The sequence below is a fragment of the Rhipicephalus microplus genome, chromosome 3, assembly GCF_043290135.1.
Source record: "Rhipicephalus microplus isolate Deutch F79 chromosome 3, USDA_Rmic, whole genome shotgun sequence".
In the NCBI taxonomy this organism is placed as follows: domain Eukaryota; kingdom Metazoa; phylum Arthropoda; class Arachnida; order Ixodida; family Ixodidae; genus Rhipicephalus; species Rhipicephalus microplus.
Window position 1 is genome coordinate 161,275,338 of NC_134702.1, and position 15,184 is coordinate 161,290,521.

General features: G+C 47.3%; 1 protein-coding gene across 2 annotated transcripts in view; it reads right to left on the bottom strand.

The window, feature by feature from the left end:
- Nucleotides 1-14,574, bottom strand: part of LOC119170425 (uncharacterized) — a 114,442-nt gene extending 99,868 nt beyond the window's left edge. For both annotated transcript variants that reach the window (XR_005109693.2, XM_075890393.1), the window contains exons 1-2: nucleotides 14,447-14,574; nucleotides 11,097-11,168 (exon numbers count right to left, since the gene is read on the bottom strand). Coding sequence is in view for 1 of the 2 variants with exons in the window: in XM_075890393.1 (XP_075746508.1) it covers nucleotides 11,097-11,151 (55 nt within the window). In the remaining variant the exon portion in view is untranslated. The remainder of the gene's footprint in view (nucleotides 1-11,096; nucleotides 11,169-14,446) is intronic.
- Nucleotides 14,575-15,184: the final 610 nt, after the last annotated feature.

A 15,184-nucleotide genomic window follows, 5' to 3' on the forward strand; every position in this document is an offset into this window, starting at 1 on the left:
CTGAAGACGATGGCGTCGACGACGCAACCTCGCCACGGGAAGGTTGCCAAGTGCACGGGAGCTCACGAGCAGACCATCAGCTGCTCGTGCTGGACCAGGCGGCCCCACGCTGCGGCCGACGCAACACCGAGGTCTCACCTTCAATTGGCGGTTGTGCCGGACCGGCTCCGACGTGGCACCGTGGCCATGATCTCGGTGACTGGTTGTGCCGGACCCGAGTCTGGACAGGATCAGCCACTTGCCCTGGCCCACACGCTCGTCCGCCACAGGAACAGCATGTCAGGCCCGGCCCGGAACCACCACTCGCCTCAAGAACATGCCACGCTCGTCCCGGTTGGGTTGGTGACACCCGCTCATTGGTTCGGTCCCCTGAGGCCCAACGCCTAGCGCTCTTGCTAGCTGGCCGCGTTCTTCCTCTTCCCGTCGCTGTTCCGAAGCTGACGCGCTCACGTTCGTCTGACCCCGTGCACACTTTCGTCTTCGTCGGTTATTTTCCGCTGTCGGTTTCACGTCCAGTTTCGATTTTGGTTGTGAGAAGAGCTCTTACCACACTCCCCCCAACTTCCAGTACGTTGTACACAGGTAACACACAGTTCCCGAATATAACAAAGGTTCCGCACACTTTAAATGTCACAGTTTAGATGTAAAAAAAACCAATTGCACTATGATGACGACATGATAAAAAAAATGTGTACAACGGCAATAAGTCACTGCTCGGTAAAAGCCGCATGACTCATATAGTCGGCACCAACGTTGTTCACACCACGAATGTGTTCCACGTGAAAGTCATATTCCATAAGAAGGAGACTACACCGCAGGACTCGATTATTTAGGTGCCTAGCTGACTGAATATAAGTCAATGGCTGGTGGTCACATTGCAATGTGAACGACTTGCCATAGAGAAAAATGTGGTACTTGCGAACAGCCCAGACTACGGCAAGGGCTTCTCTTTCAATTGTGGAGTAGGCTGCTTCGCGGGGTAGTAATTTACGGCTCGCGTAGGAAACTGGGTGCAGACGGCCTTGGTGTTTCTGGAGCAATACTGCTCCTAAGCTCCGCGAAGACGCATCCGTGCACAGAACAAAGGGCTTATGCAAGTCGGGTGACTTCAGCACAGGTTGCGTGGACAATAGATTCTGCATTTGTCGAAACGCTCTCTCATGTTCTTCACCCCATAATAACTTATTGGGGTGGCCTCTCTTTGTAAGTTCTGTGAGCGGAAATGTCAACTCAGCGTAATTGGGCAAAAAGTCGCGGTAATAACCTGATAGGCCGAGAAAGGCTTTCAATTCCTTCTTGGTGCTTGGCGGCACAGCTGCTTGTATCTTATCAGTAATGCTCTTACTCGTCTGCAGCATACCTTGCCCAACAGTGTGGCCCAAAAAAGTGGTAGTCGGGTTTTATAGTTAGACGAGCCACTCTGACGCGCTCAAACAATCTCTTTAAGGTTACCAAGTGTTCTTCCCAAGTTTCAGTAGCGACGAGCACATCGTCAAAGTAATATAACACATTGGGAATCCCCTCGGTGACGACTCGCATTAACCGATTAAATACTGCCGGCACAGTCTTGATGCCGAAGGGCATAAAGTTGAAGTGGTACAAGCCAGATTCACATGAGAAAGCCGTGAGCTCTCTCGACTGGCTGGCCATAGGTACCTGCCAGTATCCTTTAGTAAAATCAAAGCGCGAGAAGTAGTTGCATCCCGTAAGCTTAGCGAACATCGTATCTGTGCGAGGGATCGGCTCACAATCCGGGAGTATGACCTTGTTCAGTTGTCGGAAGTCAATACACAAACGCATGGTGCCATCTTTGTTCCTGACGACCGCTATGGGCGAGCGATAGGCTGACGTTGACCTTTCAATGACACCTAACTGCAGCATGTCCTTCACTTCCTCCTCGACGGCACCTTTGACAGTAAAAGGTAGCGGGTACTGTCGTACCTGTATGGGAGCCTCTGATGTAAGCTTCAACTCACAGTGAACAATGTCAGTCTTCCCAGGTACATCTGAGAAAACGTCTCTGAATTCTTTAAGAACCGCTGTGGCTTGCTGTCGTGCATCAGCGTTGAGCTCCGATGCTATGGTAACATTCGTCCAGTCCTGTGTCTGTTCTAGTGTGATATGGGGCACTTCGTCGGACTGAACCTCGTCTGTGTCACTTGGCAACGTCGTGGTAACGCCTGCAACCGTTCGTTGGCTTAGCGGCTTGCGCTCCTCATACTTCTTTAACATGTTGATATGAAAGAGCGTAACTTTGTGGCCCAGGTTTACTAGGTAATCCAGTTCACTGCGTTTCTCAATAACAGGGAAGGGGCCCTTCTAGGAAAGCACCAGCTTGTTAGCATCGGCTGGTAGCAACACCAGCACGTGGTCACCAGGGACAAGTTCGCGCTGTCTCGCTTTCTTATCGTAGTACCCTTTCTGCAGCTTCTTCGCCTTCATCAATTCTTCGTGTGAGAGCGCACAGGTGCGTTCTAAACGTTGCCGCAGCTCCATCATATGCGTGTATGTCGTCTTGGTCTCGTCATCGAGGCGAGGGTTCGTCCAGAGCTCCTTGAGAACAGCCATTGGCCCTCGCACGTATCTACCATATAATATTTCAAAAGGAGAGAATCCAGTGCTACATTGGGGAAGCTCTCGGTAGGCGAACAGTAACGGACCATTGTAACGGTCCCAGGTTTTCGGACGCTCTTGACACATTCGCCCTATCATGCGTTTTAATGTCCCATTAAAACGTTCAATCAAACCATTGGCCATCGGATGGTATGGCGTAGTAGGCAGTTGTTTGAATGAAAGCAGTCGGCTGAATTCCTTCATAGCTGCTGACATGAAAGACGTGCCGCGATCACTGATGATTTCTTTAGGCATGCTAACGCGAGAGAACATTTCCAGAAGACCTTCCGCAACCTGTCTCGATTCAATGGAGGGAAGTGCTACCGCGTCGGGGTATCGCGTCGCAAAATCTATCATTGTCAGTACGTAGCGATTGCCTTTTTCAGATGTTGGTGACAATGGGCCGATAATATCAATGCCAACTCTCGTAAACGGTGTCTCGATGATAGGCGTGGTGCCCAAGGGAGCGCGTCCCACCAGGTGGCGTGGCACCATCCGTTGACAGATGTCGCAAGATTTCACGAAGCGTTTTGTGTCGGATTGGACACCCGGCCAGTAGAACTCTCCAGTGACCCTGCTTACTGTCTTCGTGATACCTTGATGGCCGGCTAAGATGCCTTCGTGGGCTAGTTTCAGCACCACCTCATGCAACTGTCGTGGTACAACAAGTTGCTCCAAATTAGTTCCATCTGGCAAGTTGTGCTTGCGGAATAAGGTTCCGTCCCGAATGAAAAACACCGTTTCTCGATCGTTTGACATGATTTTCTTGCCAACCACCTCGAAACACTTTCGCAAAGTTTCGTCATCCACTTGATATTTTTTAAGCGCCTCACTTCCCACTTGTAAAACAGGCAGAGTCATCACAGGTAAAGAAGTGTGCTTCTTCGTTTCTCCTGCTTTTGCCATGAGGACTTCTTCAGGTAGTGGCCACTTTTCCATGGCTTCATGCGGTGGCTCATACGCTTCCTCCGCATTCGATCTTGGTTGGGTTGCGTGCAAGTTGCCAGATACATCCTGCTCACCATTGACAGCATTCCCTTTGCTAGAGTCTGTGCATGGTGCACGCCTTGTTTCCACATGGCCATGGTCATGCTGTGGTGCTGACTCACTCATAGGTGACGTATCCGGCAACGCCGCGCCCTTGATGTTGCCCAAATTTACATCGTATAATGGGTCCTACACTTAACGAGTACTCCCCCAGTAAACAATGTACATTGCAAAAGGACTTTTGCCTATGGGAGGTATCGCACAGTACGGTCCAGTAAGTACACTGGGCTCGTCGTTCCCGTGAACTTCTCCTTCGGAACCAAGGATTGCCGCACGACGACCGTGTTGCAGCCGGTGTCTCGAAGCACATGCACTGGTCTGTCCTCTAGGAACCCCTCCACAACAGGCATGTCAGCGACTCCAACGTTCGCGGATCGTCGACTCGATGTGGCATTGACGATGGGTATTGTTCCGCCGTCTTGGAGAACAATGTAGCCACTCTTATGGTGTTCAGGTGTCAAGTCTTCGCGTTTTTCCGATAGCATACATGATGCCTGGTCTTTGCCAAATTCTCTACCGGGGCATCTGTCACTGCTGTGTCCACTTTGTTTGCATACTCCGCATCGGCTGAAAGTATTCCCTTTCGTGCGGGACCAGCAGTCGGCTGCGCGATGGCCTGCGTTGTCACAAAGGAAACAGCGACTTTCAGGCTTCTCCGTCTTCTTCGCGGACTCCGGCTTGGACACCGAAGGTCCCGGATCCTTGAGAATCCGTTCTCTTCCTAAGTTTGTGAGCGCCTGTGCTTCCATGAAGTTATCGGCAGTCTCGCAAAGCGAACTCAGGGTTTTGCAACTTCTCTCCTTGAGAAAGATCTTGAGTGCCGGAGAACAACCCTTCATGAATTGCTCACTTATCATCAGATCTCGCAGGCTAGCAAAGCTTGTCTCTGTTTTTCCCACTTCAAGCCAACGGTCAAAGCAGCCGGAAAGTCTTGCAGCATACTGCAGACCAGTATCGTTTTCTTCGGGCTTCAATTTACGAAATTTTTCGCGGTAGCCTTCCGCAGTATAGCGGAACCTCTGAAGAAGCGCCGCTTTCAGCTGATCATAATTCAGCACAGCTGTTGGATCTAACCGGCCTATGACTGTTAGCGCTTCTCCTGTCATTCATGCATAGGCTAAGCGAAAGAGCCCACTTTTCACGCGGCCATCCTTGACACTTGGCGACCCGTTCAAATCGCTGCAGGTACGCGTCGAGGTCGTCCCGAGCCTCATTGAAGGGCGGAATCAGTTTATGAGGACTGAAGACCTCTTTTATTCCTCTGGCGCTCATGCTGGATCCTCCTTGTTCGTCAGCCACCATTGGCTGTACCCTGCTTGCGCTCTCCTGAAGTCGAAGCTTCAGTTCGAGGATCTTCAGCACTTGTTCCTGCACCTTCTGCTGCGGCTCTAACAGTTTCTGCTGCCTCTCAGCGTTTTGTATCGCAATTTCGTGCTCCCTAGCACGCTCATCTCGAGCTTCAACGCACTCTCGCTCAACCCACTCTCTGAGCTCCTCGTTCTCCAACCCTAGCTGTCGGCCAAGTGCAATAAATTTCTTCCTGTCCATGACAAAGGCTGCGTCTGAGTAATGGCTTTAGATTTTAATAAGCCATCCTGGCAGGCTCGCCAATGGTGGTGGTTCTTTGGCCCTCAGACGCAGAAACCCAAGACAAGGACAAGAGAAACATTTATTGACTTCACACACAAAACGATCACAACACTGTGGCTATCTGTACAACACACTGGCTCCATAATTCAGTCATACAGTCCTTATGTCTACGCGCCCGCGAGTAACCCACGCGTCCTCACTACTCGGAAGTCTAATTCCGTCAGGTGCCACTCACGCTCCCGCTGAAGACGATGGCGTCGACGACGCAACCTCGCCACGGGAAGGTTGCCAAGTGCACGGGAGCTCACGAGCAGACCATCAGCTGCTCATACTGGACCAGGCGGCCCCACGCTGCGGCCGACGCAACACCGAGGTCGCACCTTCAATTGGCGGTTGGGCCGGACCGGCTCCGACGTGGCACCGTGGCCACGATCTCGGTGACTGGACAGGATCAGCCGCTTGCCCTGGCCCGCACGCTCGTCCGCCACAGGAACAGCATGTCAGGCCCGGCCTGGAACCGCCACTCGCCTCAGAAACATGCCACGCTTGTCCCGGTTGGGTTGGTGACACCCGCTCGTCGGTTCGGTCCCCTGAGGCCCAACGCCTAGCGCTCTTGCTAGCTGGACGCGTTCTTCCTCTGCCCGTCGCTGTTCCGAAGCTCACGCGCTCACGTTCGTCTGACCCCGTGCACACTTTCGTCTTCGTCGGTTATTTTCCGCTGCCGGTTTCACACACAGTTTCAATTTTGGTTGTGAGAAGCACTCTTACCACAGGCTGGTGCTGATGAATGGGAAGCCAGAGTTTTTCAGCGGCTGTTCGAGTTTTGCCCCGGCTTTCCAATGATTTGACAATCTTCCATAGCCTTTGATTATTTATCCGACCATGTAGCTGGTTGCAGCATTCCTGCCACTGTGTCCTACATAGCTTGCATGCGTACTTTGATGCTTGTCTCCTAAGAAACTTAAGCTTCAGACGATTACGAGCTGATTTTTCAGTCCTGAATGCATGTAAAGCAGCTATGCGTGCCTCTAACAAATTAAAGGGGTATCTATCGAGCGCAGGCTTTTGAGAAATATTTTTCTAGGCGTTGCTTGACTTCCTTGTCGCTTCTCGTATATACTCTATCGATTCTTCAAGGGTGACTATTTTAGGGCATCTATTCATATAAGACCGATACTTGTCCCAGTCAATGAAGGAATACTTCTATGGCATAGTAAAAATTTTGCCCCAGGCAAGCAAAATTGGTAAGTGGTCGCTGACAATATTGTCTGGCCATATGTTCAAGTGCGTACTTTTTGGTAGGTGCCTAACCCAGGTGAGGTCTGGCGATGTAATATTCTGATTCGCGCCAAAACTCCTCGTGTATTGGCTTGGCGTGTTGAGGAGGTTAAAGCCAGCATCTTCCAAAGCTTTTTCGAGTTGCTTTCTTTTAGGAGAATCTTGTGAGTATCCCGAGAAGACGCGCGGTGCGTTAAAGTCTTCCAGAATTAAGGCTGGACTTTCAGTGTATATTTTACTAAGGGCTAGCTGCACATTACGTTATTTGGGAGGGCTGTAGCAGTTTAATACTTCATATGTCTTGCCGTGTATTTTGGTACGAGTCTGAATGCACGAGAATGAAAATGAAGGAAGGAGGTCGTGGACTGCCGGAAGGTTCTTCTTTGTATACGTAATACATCGACGAGGTGAAACGCCAGCATAGCCTCGAATAGGACAATATTTACCTAGCTCCTGCACGCAAATGATATCGGAAGTTTTTTTAGAGCATTTATGATGTAAAGGAAGTCATTAACCTTGTTGGGAAGGCTTCTCGAGTTCCACTGAATTATCAGAGGCATGATTCTGAATCTATGGTTTCTTCTTGATCTGCACTGGTAATAGGCCTGGTGCGTTTGTTACCGTCAACTGACGTTCTTGGTTTGATTGTCGCAGTAACGTGTCACATGTGCTGCAGCTGTGCAGCGAATTGCTCGAAGCGACGCTCGTATTGAGCATGCTGCGGGGGGGGGGGAGAGTTACCTTTGACTCAAGGTTAGAGTGTCTCTGGCAGTGTTTTGTTCTTTCGATTGGATAATAACAGTTTTAGGTTCATCAGTAGTTTTCTGTTGGTCAAAGATAACATGCAAACACTTCATCTGGGTGTTTCGTAGTTCCACTAGTTCTTGCAGAACGCTTGGATGCATCTGTGGTGCAGGTGAGGCATTAGGTGGATACTGCATGTTATGCACCTAAGCTGCATATGTGGCGGGCGACGTTAGCTGCATCGGAGGTTTGTTGCCAACTGCGGAGTGCGTCTGTGGTGTGAGTGTTAGTCGACTTATTGCAAAAGACGGAAAGTTCTGTTCCTCTGACTGTTGCGTCTTCTGGGTCTTTTTGCCTGATGCGCAGTGATTTGGTGAGGAATAGGGTGCCACTGGCTTCTGTCGTTTGTTCACTCGCTTACAAAGAGCAGCAGTAGCTGCTGCTACCTTTGCACAGCCGGGCGAGTGCGAGTCATGGAATCCACTGCAGTATTGCCTTTCGCATTACAGATAAAATTCAGCGCATGTTTTGTACGGCACTTTGTGCAAACTCCTGGGTACATTTTCGGGGATGTGCAAAAGTCAGCTTTGTGTCCTATGCCTAAGCAGTTCAAGCATGACGTTATGTTGGGTCTGTATTTGTGCACAGGGAAACGTACTGGTTGGAAAGACACGTATCCTGGCAGGTTTGAACCATTAAACGTGATTAGTGCTGTGTTAGACGACCCGAGGGGCCGTGCTGACTATATTTTGTGAGTTGAACGTGTCAGGCCTTGCCCTAACTGCTCTTCGGTTAATCCCTTGATTCTGTGAATGACGCCTCTTATGCACCCTTCACGGAGCGCAACATATGTCAATGATCAGGTGCTCCACCTTCAGCATTAGATGTGCAGCTCGCTCTGTGTAGCAAACAACTACTGCTAGGTTAGACTTGGTGAGGAGTCTAAAGTGAATGTATGGCCCCTTAGTTTGAGAAAGACTTAGACGGAGTCTATACGCAAATTGGTACGGGGAAATCAGGGTGATATTAAATGTTTTAGGCCTCAACATTATGGTCTCAAATAAGGTCTGTAGCTGTAGAGAGGTTGGCGGCCTGGGTCACGGGAGTTTACGGTTCTGGAATACAGTGCAGCTTTCCGGGACGTCCATAGCTATATGTTCGGATGCCGCCTGACGCTCAGCAAAAAAGATGCGGGATTACTTGGTTCCCTGTGGTGGCGGGGCTGTTTTGTGGTGTGTCGCTCGGTAGCCCTTACCGGGATGATCATTGGATGGTGGGGCCGCTGGCTGGCTGTCAGAAGTATTGTGCAGATGGCGGAGGGGTTCGAATCTTGACTGTGCGATCATCTCCTCTCTTAGGTGGGCTCCCCTACAAGGGAAGCTGCCTCGGTGATGAGCGGAACACGAGAACCGCTGACAGATGCCAGAAGCGTTCGTTGCAGCAGCCCGCTACGACAACCCTTCAGCTCGTTGGTCGAGAAGCGTCTCCCCACGCCGTGCAAGTGAAGCGCTTCTCGCATAATATTGAATTTGGCCACGGGTGGCACCGCGTGCGTTTCACCCATTGGAGCCTGCGTTTGACCCAGTTCTCAAACTCTTCTGATCCTGCAAATGCAAAAGCAACCTACACAATGTGGCTTGGGGACCCAGTGTTTCACTCGCTTGCTGGATTTCGTGCCGACCGGTTGTGCCTCCGCAATCTCCGACGACAGCGTAGCTCTGACCGACTGTGCTCGCCCTACGCCATGTTGTGACACCGATCTCCGACGACAGCGCAGCTCTGGCTGACTGGGCTCGCCCTACGCTACCTTCTGACGCCGTCAAAAGCTCTCGCCGGTGGTGCCCCGTCGTCGGACTCCTGCGACAGTGTCCATATTTCTTGTTTTCTCCTTCAATCGTTCGCTGTCCCGGTGCCTCGCTCTCTCCTTCCTCTCTCTCTCTATCTCTTTACCTTTAACTCTTTTCCTTTTAATCCCTTCTTTACCCCCAACCCTCATGAGCTACTTTTGAGGTGTCCTCCCCCTGAGAGACAGTTATGCGGCTCACTTTTCTCTTCTTTTCATGTAAAATGGATTGTATTTTCGATACCGCTCTTGTGTTGCTCCTGTAACCCGAGTATTCATGTTCCACGCAAACCTGTTATGTGGTGATTTTATTTCTGCGCCGTGAAGTGTAGTGTTATATGTGGCTGCAAGTATGAAAGTTTGTATCACTCCTGCCTTGGCCACCAAGAGGTGGCTGGCAGTATGCAATAAATAAAAATAAAATCCCTTCCCCCCTATTGTTATGGGTCCCCATTTCTGAAACTCTCTAATGAAGGGGGAACGGAAGCGACATATAACTGCCACTTACAAATAATAAAATTTCTTGTATAAATACATGCAGGGTTTTCAAGTCTTTTATGATGTAGTGGTGATGTTCGCAGATGGTTTACTGTTTAGCGATAAAACTCTCCAGGGCTTCCCATATCGTCAGGGAGTATTGACGCTGCAGTGCCTTTGCAAAGCAAAGCGGATAGACATTCACCCGAAGGGATTTCGCAAATGTGGGCTGGTGACATAGCACATGTACACACCAAATGGGATTAAGCACGGAATCACGCGAGCTTGTTCTAAACAAGACAGCTTCCATAGTCCAGAAGGTTTTGCACAGCCACAATGCAAGAAAAGTCCACCGTGAGGTGGTCCTTTGAAAAACAGGGTATCCCATTATGCCATTTCTTGGTCGTTGGCGCACAAGTGAGCACCATGTAAGCAGGAATTGCTAATGATGCACATATATATGTTCCCGCATCTTTCTTTACCAGCAAATAGAGCAGTGGTTGGGTGATGCCTTGAGTTTTATTCACTCATAGAAGGTGCATGAGCATACCATGCTTCTCAAATAGCCTATGAGTAAGCCACACTTTGTCGACGGTATTTAGCCACCAGTATGACTGAAAAGCTCGGGTGGTATCTATATCATGCCGACACTGCATATAAGGCATTATAGTTCAGCTCAACGTTGCCATGTGCCGCCACAACACCTGTCATTCTGGAGTGCTTTAGACATTAGACACTCAAATGTTCTCCACTTGCTTGATAATCGGCAAACACAATGAAGTGCGTGGGCCCAATAACTGAAAACGTAGTGTTTGCATTTTTAGGGGAGAAGATGCAGCTTCAAACACCTAAATATTGTGGTTAAGCGTTAAGCGAGAGCCCTATTGTTACTGTAAGGATGCGCTGAAGCGACTCTACTAGCCATTTGTCTTTTACGGGCTTACGATGTTCTTGCTTCAAACGTCTCCACTTACTAGATTTGCAGCTCAGAATGCAAAGAGTGTGCTACATAGATTTAAAAAAGAAAACTTAAAAAAAGCATTGTCGCGCAGCGTACTTAACAGTGAAGCATGTTGTAAGACTGCCAGACAATGCTATTTGTATGTCTCAAGCTGCCAAGTGCCAAATCTTTTAGGAATCGTGTTTTTGTAAGCTTCTTTTCCACTGCTATTGTGAAGTGTACCAGCTATAACACATAATGTTCCCAATGAAGTTGAAAAATTGCCAGTACGTCAAATACGATCGAACTTATGAGTCGACAGTGCTTCCAATAAACAGATAACCTACATGACGTCGCTCAGCCATTAAGCCTGGTGTCACGCAAAATGGCCTGGCAAGTCACTGCGGTCTACGTCATGCAGGAAAACTTGGCAACATTGTTCACTAGGGGTTCATAAATACGGCCTTCATTTTCCGATACTTTCATAGAAAGTTACAGAATAGGCGTTGGCTCTTTTTCCTATTCAATCAAAGCTCTTCTTAGTAATGAAAAAACGCTTCTTACCTGACAGTACTGCTGGATACATTGCCAGACAAATGAAGAAAAACACAGGCGTCATTGTTCGTTTGGTCTAACCTGCGGCGTTGAGACAAAGAATTGGTATTTACTTCTTCGCACACCGAGCTTGCTTAGGGTGTGTACCCTTTCTGCACATCCAAAGAGAAGTTTTCATAAGGGACAATAAAGAAGAATATTTTGTCTTACAGCAATAGAGCGAATTTCGTCTGCACTCCTGGCTTCGTGCATAAAGTGTTTCGCTACTCAACTCAATGACGTTGGTTTGAAACTCCGCCATGGCGGCCGCGTTTAGGCGGGATGACAATGAAACCATACTGCCATGGTGGACATCTATTATGTGAAGCATTCTGACTAAAACAGTAATCAAACTGCCTAAGAGATGAAGCATTGAGCGGCCAATCTATAGGCAATGGCCGTATTGCACAGAAGAAAAAGGTGTCCGCACCAGGGTGCAGCACGGGACGTCTTACTTAGCTCCCTATAGGATGTGCAAAAGTCAGCTCTGTGTCCTATGCCTAAGCAGTTCAAGCATGACGTTATCTTGGGTCTGTATTTGTGCACAGGGAAATGCACTGGTTCAAAAGACACGTATTCTGTCATGTTTGAACCGTTGAAAGTGATTACTGCTGTGTTAGACGACCCGAGGGGCCGTGCTGACATGATTTTGTGAGTTGAACGTGTCAGGCCTTGCACTAACTGCAAGCCGACTCGAGCAGCGTGGTATGTGTAAAAACCTCTCGCCATCTATTCATTCGTCGTGAGATCAGCTGGTGGCAGCCCAATAATATAGAAACTCTACACAAGTTCCCTTAAGTGCGTGAGTGTATGCTATCTTTAGAGCAGACATTGACATTGATTGTTTGTATCTAAAACTGCAAAGCTATATCAATTTGTTGGAGGGCTGGTTAGAGACAGTATGCATGTCGCTAAATGTAAACCAGGGTGCAATGTGTATATTTTCGTTCACAGAGCTTATCTCAATTACAATATGTTTTAAAGAAGAGCCTATTGCACAACTTGAGTCGCTTAAATATTTTGAAATAGTTTACACTGATAAATTAAACTTGACTTTTCACATAGAGAAAATGGCCCATAAGGCACAACGAGCTTCAGTCATGATTCGCAGAATGACCAGCAGACGCTATGGTTTACGTAGGGACACGCTGGTGATGATTAACAAAGTGTGCATGCGTCTCATACATGAATTTGGGTGTGTGTTCTTCTCATGTGGCCCTGCTTATAAACTTGAGCCTTTGATTGTCTCGGAGCGTGAAGCCCTGTGACTATGTTTAGGGCTTTTTAAGTTTGTTGCGAACAATATTTTGTATCAGGAGGCGCGCTTACCAAAATTGCCTTTTCGATTCCGTATCCTGATGGTTCAGATATATTTAAAAGTTTAAAGGGATTCGTTAATGCGACCAGAATATGCTTTTATGAATGGCCGAGACACTTTTTTGCTCATTTGTCACAGTTTCATACGACGCAAGTTACTTTTGTTTGGAAGTAACAAGACAGAATTAACGTGAAATTTTGAGATGTGCCAGAACAAATGTGTCAAATTTAAATCACAGTATGATGACATTTTTCCCTACAAGCCTAAAGTTTTATCACACAGGGTCCTAAATAGCCGCTTGGAAGGATATATTGCACATATGGAAACAAATATTATAGTAGCCACTGATGCTTCAGTAATACGTAAAATAACAGGAGTAGGTATTTACTCTCCTTCACTTGATGGGTCGTTTTCAAAAAAGCTACAAGACTTCACACCTATTCATCAAGCTGAACTCTTGGCCATTGTTCTAGCACTACGTAAACTGTGAACATCCTTACTTTTATTATAATTACACACTCCCTGTCTGTATTTACGTCACTTACAGCTTCTACTAAATCAGATGATCTAAAGCAATTCCTTCCGCTAGTTCCTCCACAGGATCCTAATATTATTATGAGTACCTAGACACTCCGGATTGGAGTTAAATGAAATGGCGGGTCGTTAGCTCGAGCAGCAATAAATGGACCAATACTTTCTGTCTTTTCTGTAGTGGCCAGTAGAACGGCGATAAGATATCGAAAAGTCGCACCTAGTGCTAATACCATAGAATCAGTCACATCATGGCATGAATTTAGACAATAAAGTATCAATGAAAAACCAACTGATGTCATACTAGACAAGTGGAAGTCATGCTAACTAGATTACAATGTCGTGTGCCCCCTTTAGGTCTAACTTCAATCAGAACCGGTATGATGATATCTCCCCTATGTAGCTTTTGTCCAGTTATTGAATCAATGAAAGATTATTTTTTGTGATGTCGCTGTTACAGATAATTATGAAAACATCTTGATAGCCTCTTCGCTAACCCCGGGCTGCCCTTCACCATCGACGGTATACTTTTCTTTTGTGCTTCGGTTCTCGGCTACAGCCACAGAAATGCCTTAGATGCCGTTTGCAGTTATGTTCATGAAACAAAACGAACGTGCCTCTAAATCCCTATTTGTAAAGTTGTTATTATACTATTATAGGCAACCTGAAAACAACAACTTCAAATGCGTTCGAAATTACTTTAATTTTAATTCCAAAAATTCACTACTCTCTCTCCCGTCAGAATAAAAAAGGAAGTGTGGCACTCCTTCTGTTTTTACGTTTGCTTCATCCTTCTCTTATCAAAATTATGTCTCACTTGAAAGGCCTAAAAATTTGTATCGCCAATGCCTCGCCGATCATCCCAAGTGGGCAAGAGCCATTGTCGAGGCACCCTTCTCCTCCCACTCTTTATTCGCTTGCGTTGACACCAGCAACACCGACGATCCTCCTTCACATTTCGTGGTTCGTCTCACGCTTTCGCTTTAAAAACGAAGTAAGTATTCGGGCACATGGCTATTCTGGTCCATTATCTCTTATTTTTTCACCGGTGTTCATTGCAACAATAGCGAGTACATTAGACGTTGATGAGCCATTTGTCAACAACGTGATGTCAATCATCGTCAAAATGTTTGTGTTCTTTTGAACGCAAGCATGGCTAAAAATTTGCGCAATTAAAATGTAGTGCCTTCCTTGAAAGACCAAAAACTAACTTTTATTTATGTAGTTGTACAGCCTCCACGGCTCAGTCACGTGTCATAGTACCACTTCCCTTTCAAGCACACAACGCATTTAGTTGGGGAGCTAAAAGGAACCTTACTGCCACGGTGGGAATTCGTAGCAATCGTACGAACATGGTAGGCATCAAATCTGCGAAGCATTTTTAATCAACAGCTAATCAATCGCCAGCGGACTTATAGTACAGAATAAGAAGCTCTTTGCGTCATGGGGCAGTGTGAGACGTCATACTTACTTCCCGTTGGAAAAAGCTGACTCGAACAGTGTGGTACTATCAGGATCTCTTGCAATTTATTCGTTCGGAAGATCAGCTGGTGGCAGTACAAAAAAAATATGCTCAACAAAACATTCCGTAAGAGCGCGAGAGAATAATTGCATCAACCAGGATGGAAGACATGTGGTAAATAAATGTCGTCGGGCAGAAACAGGCAATTGCATACTTTCATCGCACAAACTTACTGAGTGGGATTCCGCAACGAAGCGGTTAGCAAGCGAGATAACAAGCATGGCGCTTTCATCATATGGAATTTTGGGCATGCAAGCAAAATGTATGTAAAGTAAACCAGATAATGAAAATTCCCGTCTTTTATCAAGCCGCACCTGTAAACGAAACTGACAAACACGTTTAAATTTGTGGTGTTGTTGGAAAAGCGGCAGAACCACTAGTCATTGAAGCGCACGTGCGCTCTTGCGCTGACGATTATCTTTTAAGGGTCACGTCATGATGGCGCTGGCCTAGTTAAAGCATTTTTGTTGCTAAGTTTCGTTATTTTTTATTCTAACATTTGCCTGCTTATTTCCAAAGCTTTAAAGCCAGATGGGAAAGGAGGCTATGAAGAACAAAAGGAGATGTTCATGTGGATTGCACATGTGGTCACATGACAGTCGATTTCACTCAACGATTCTTCAACAAAGATACGTTAGACTCACAGGGTCTCTATGCATTTGAATTTTCGAACTTGGAGTTTGCTGA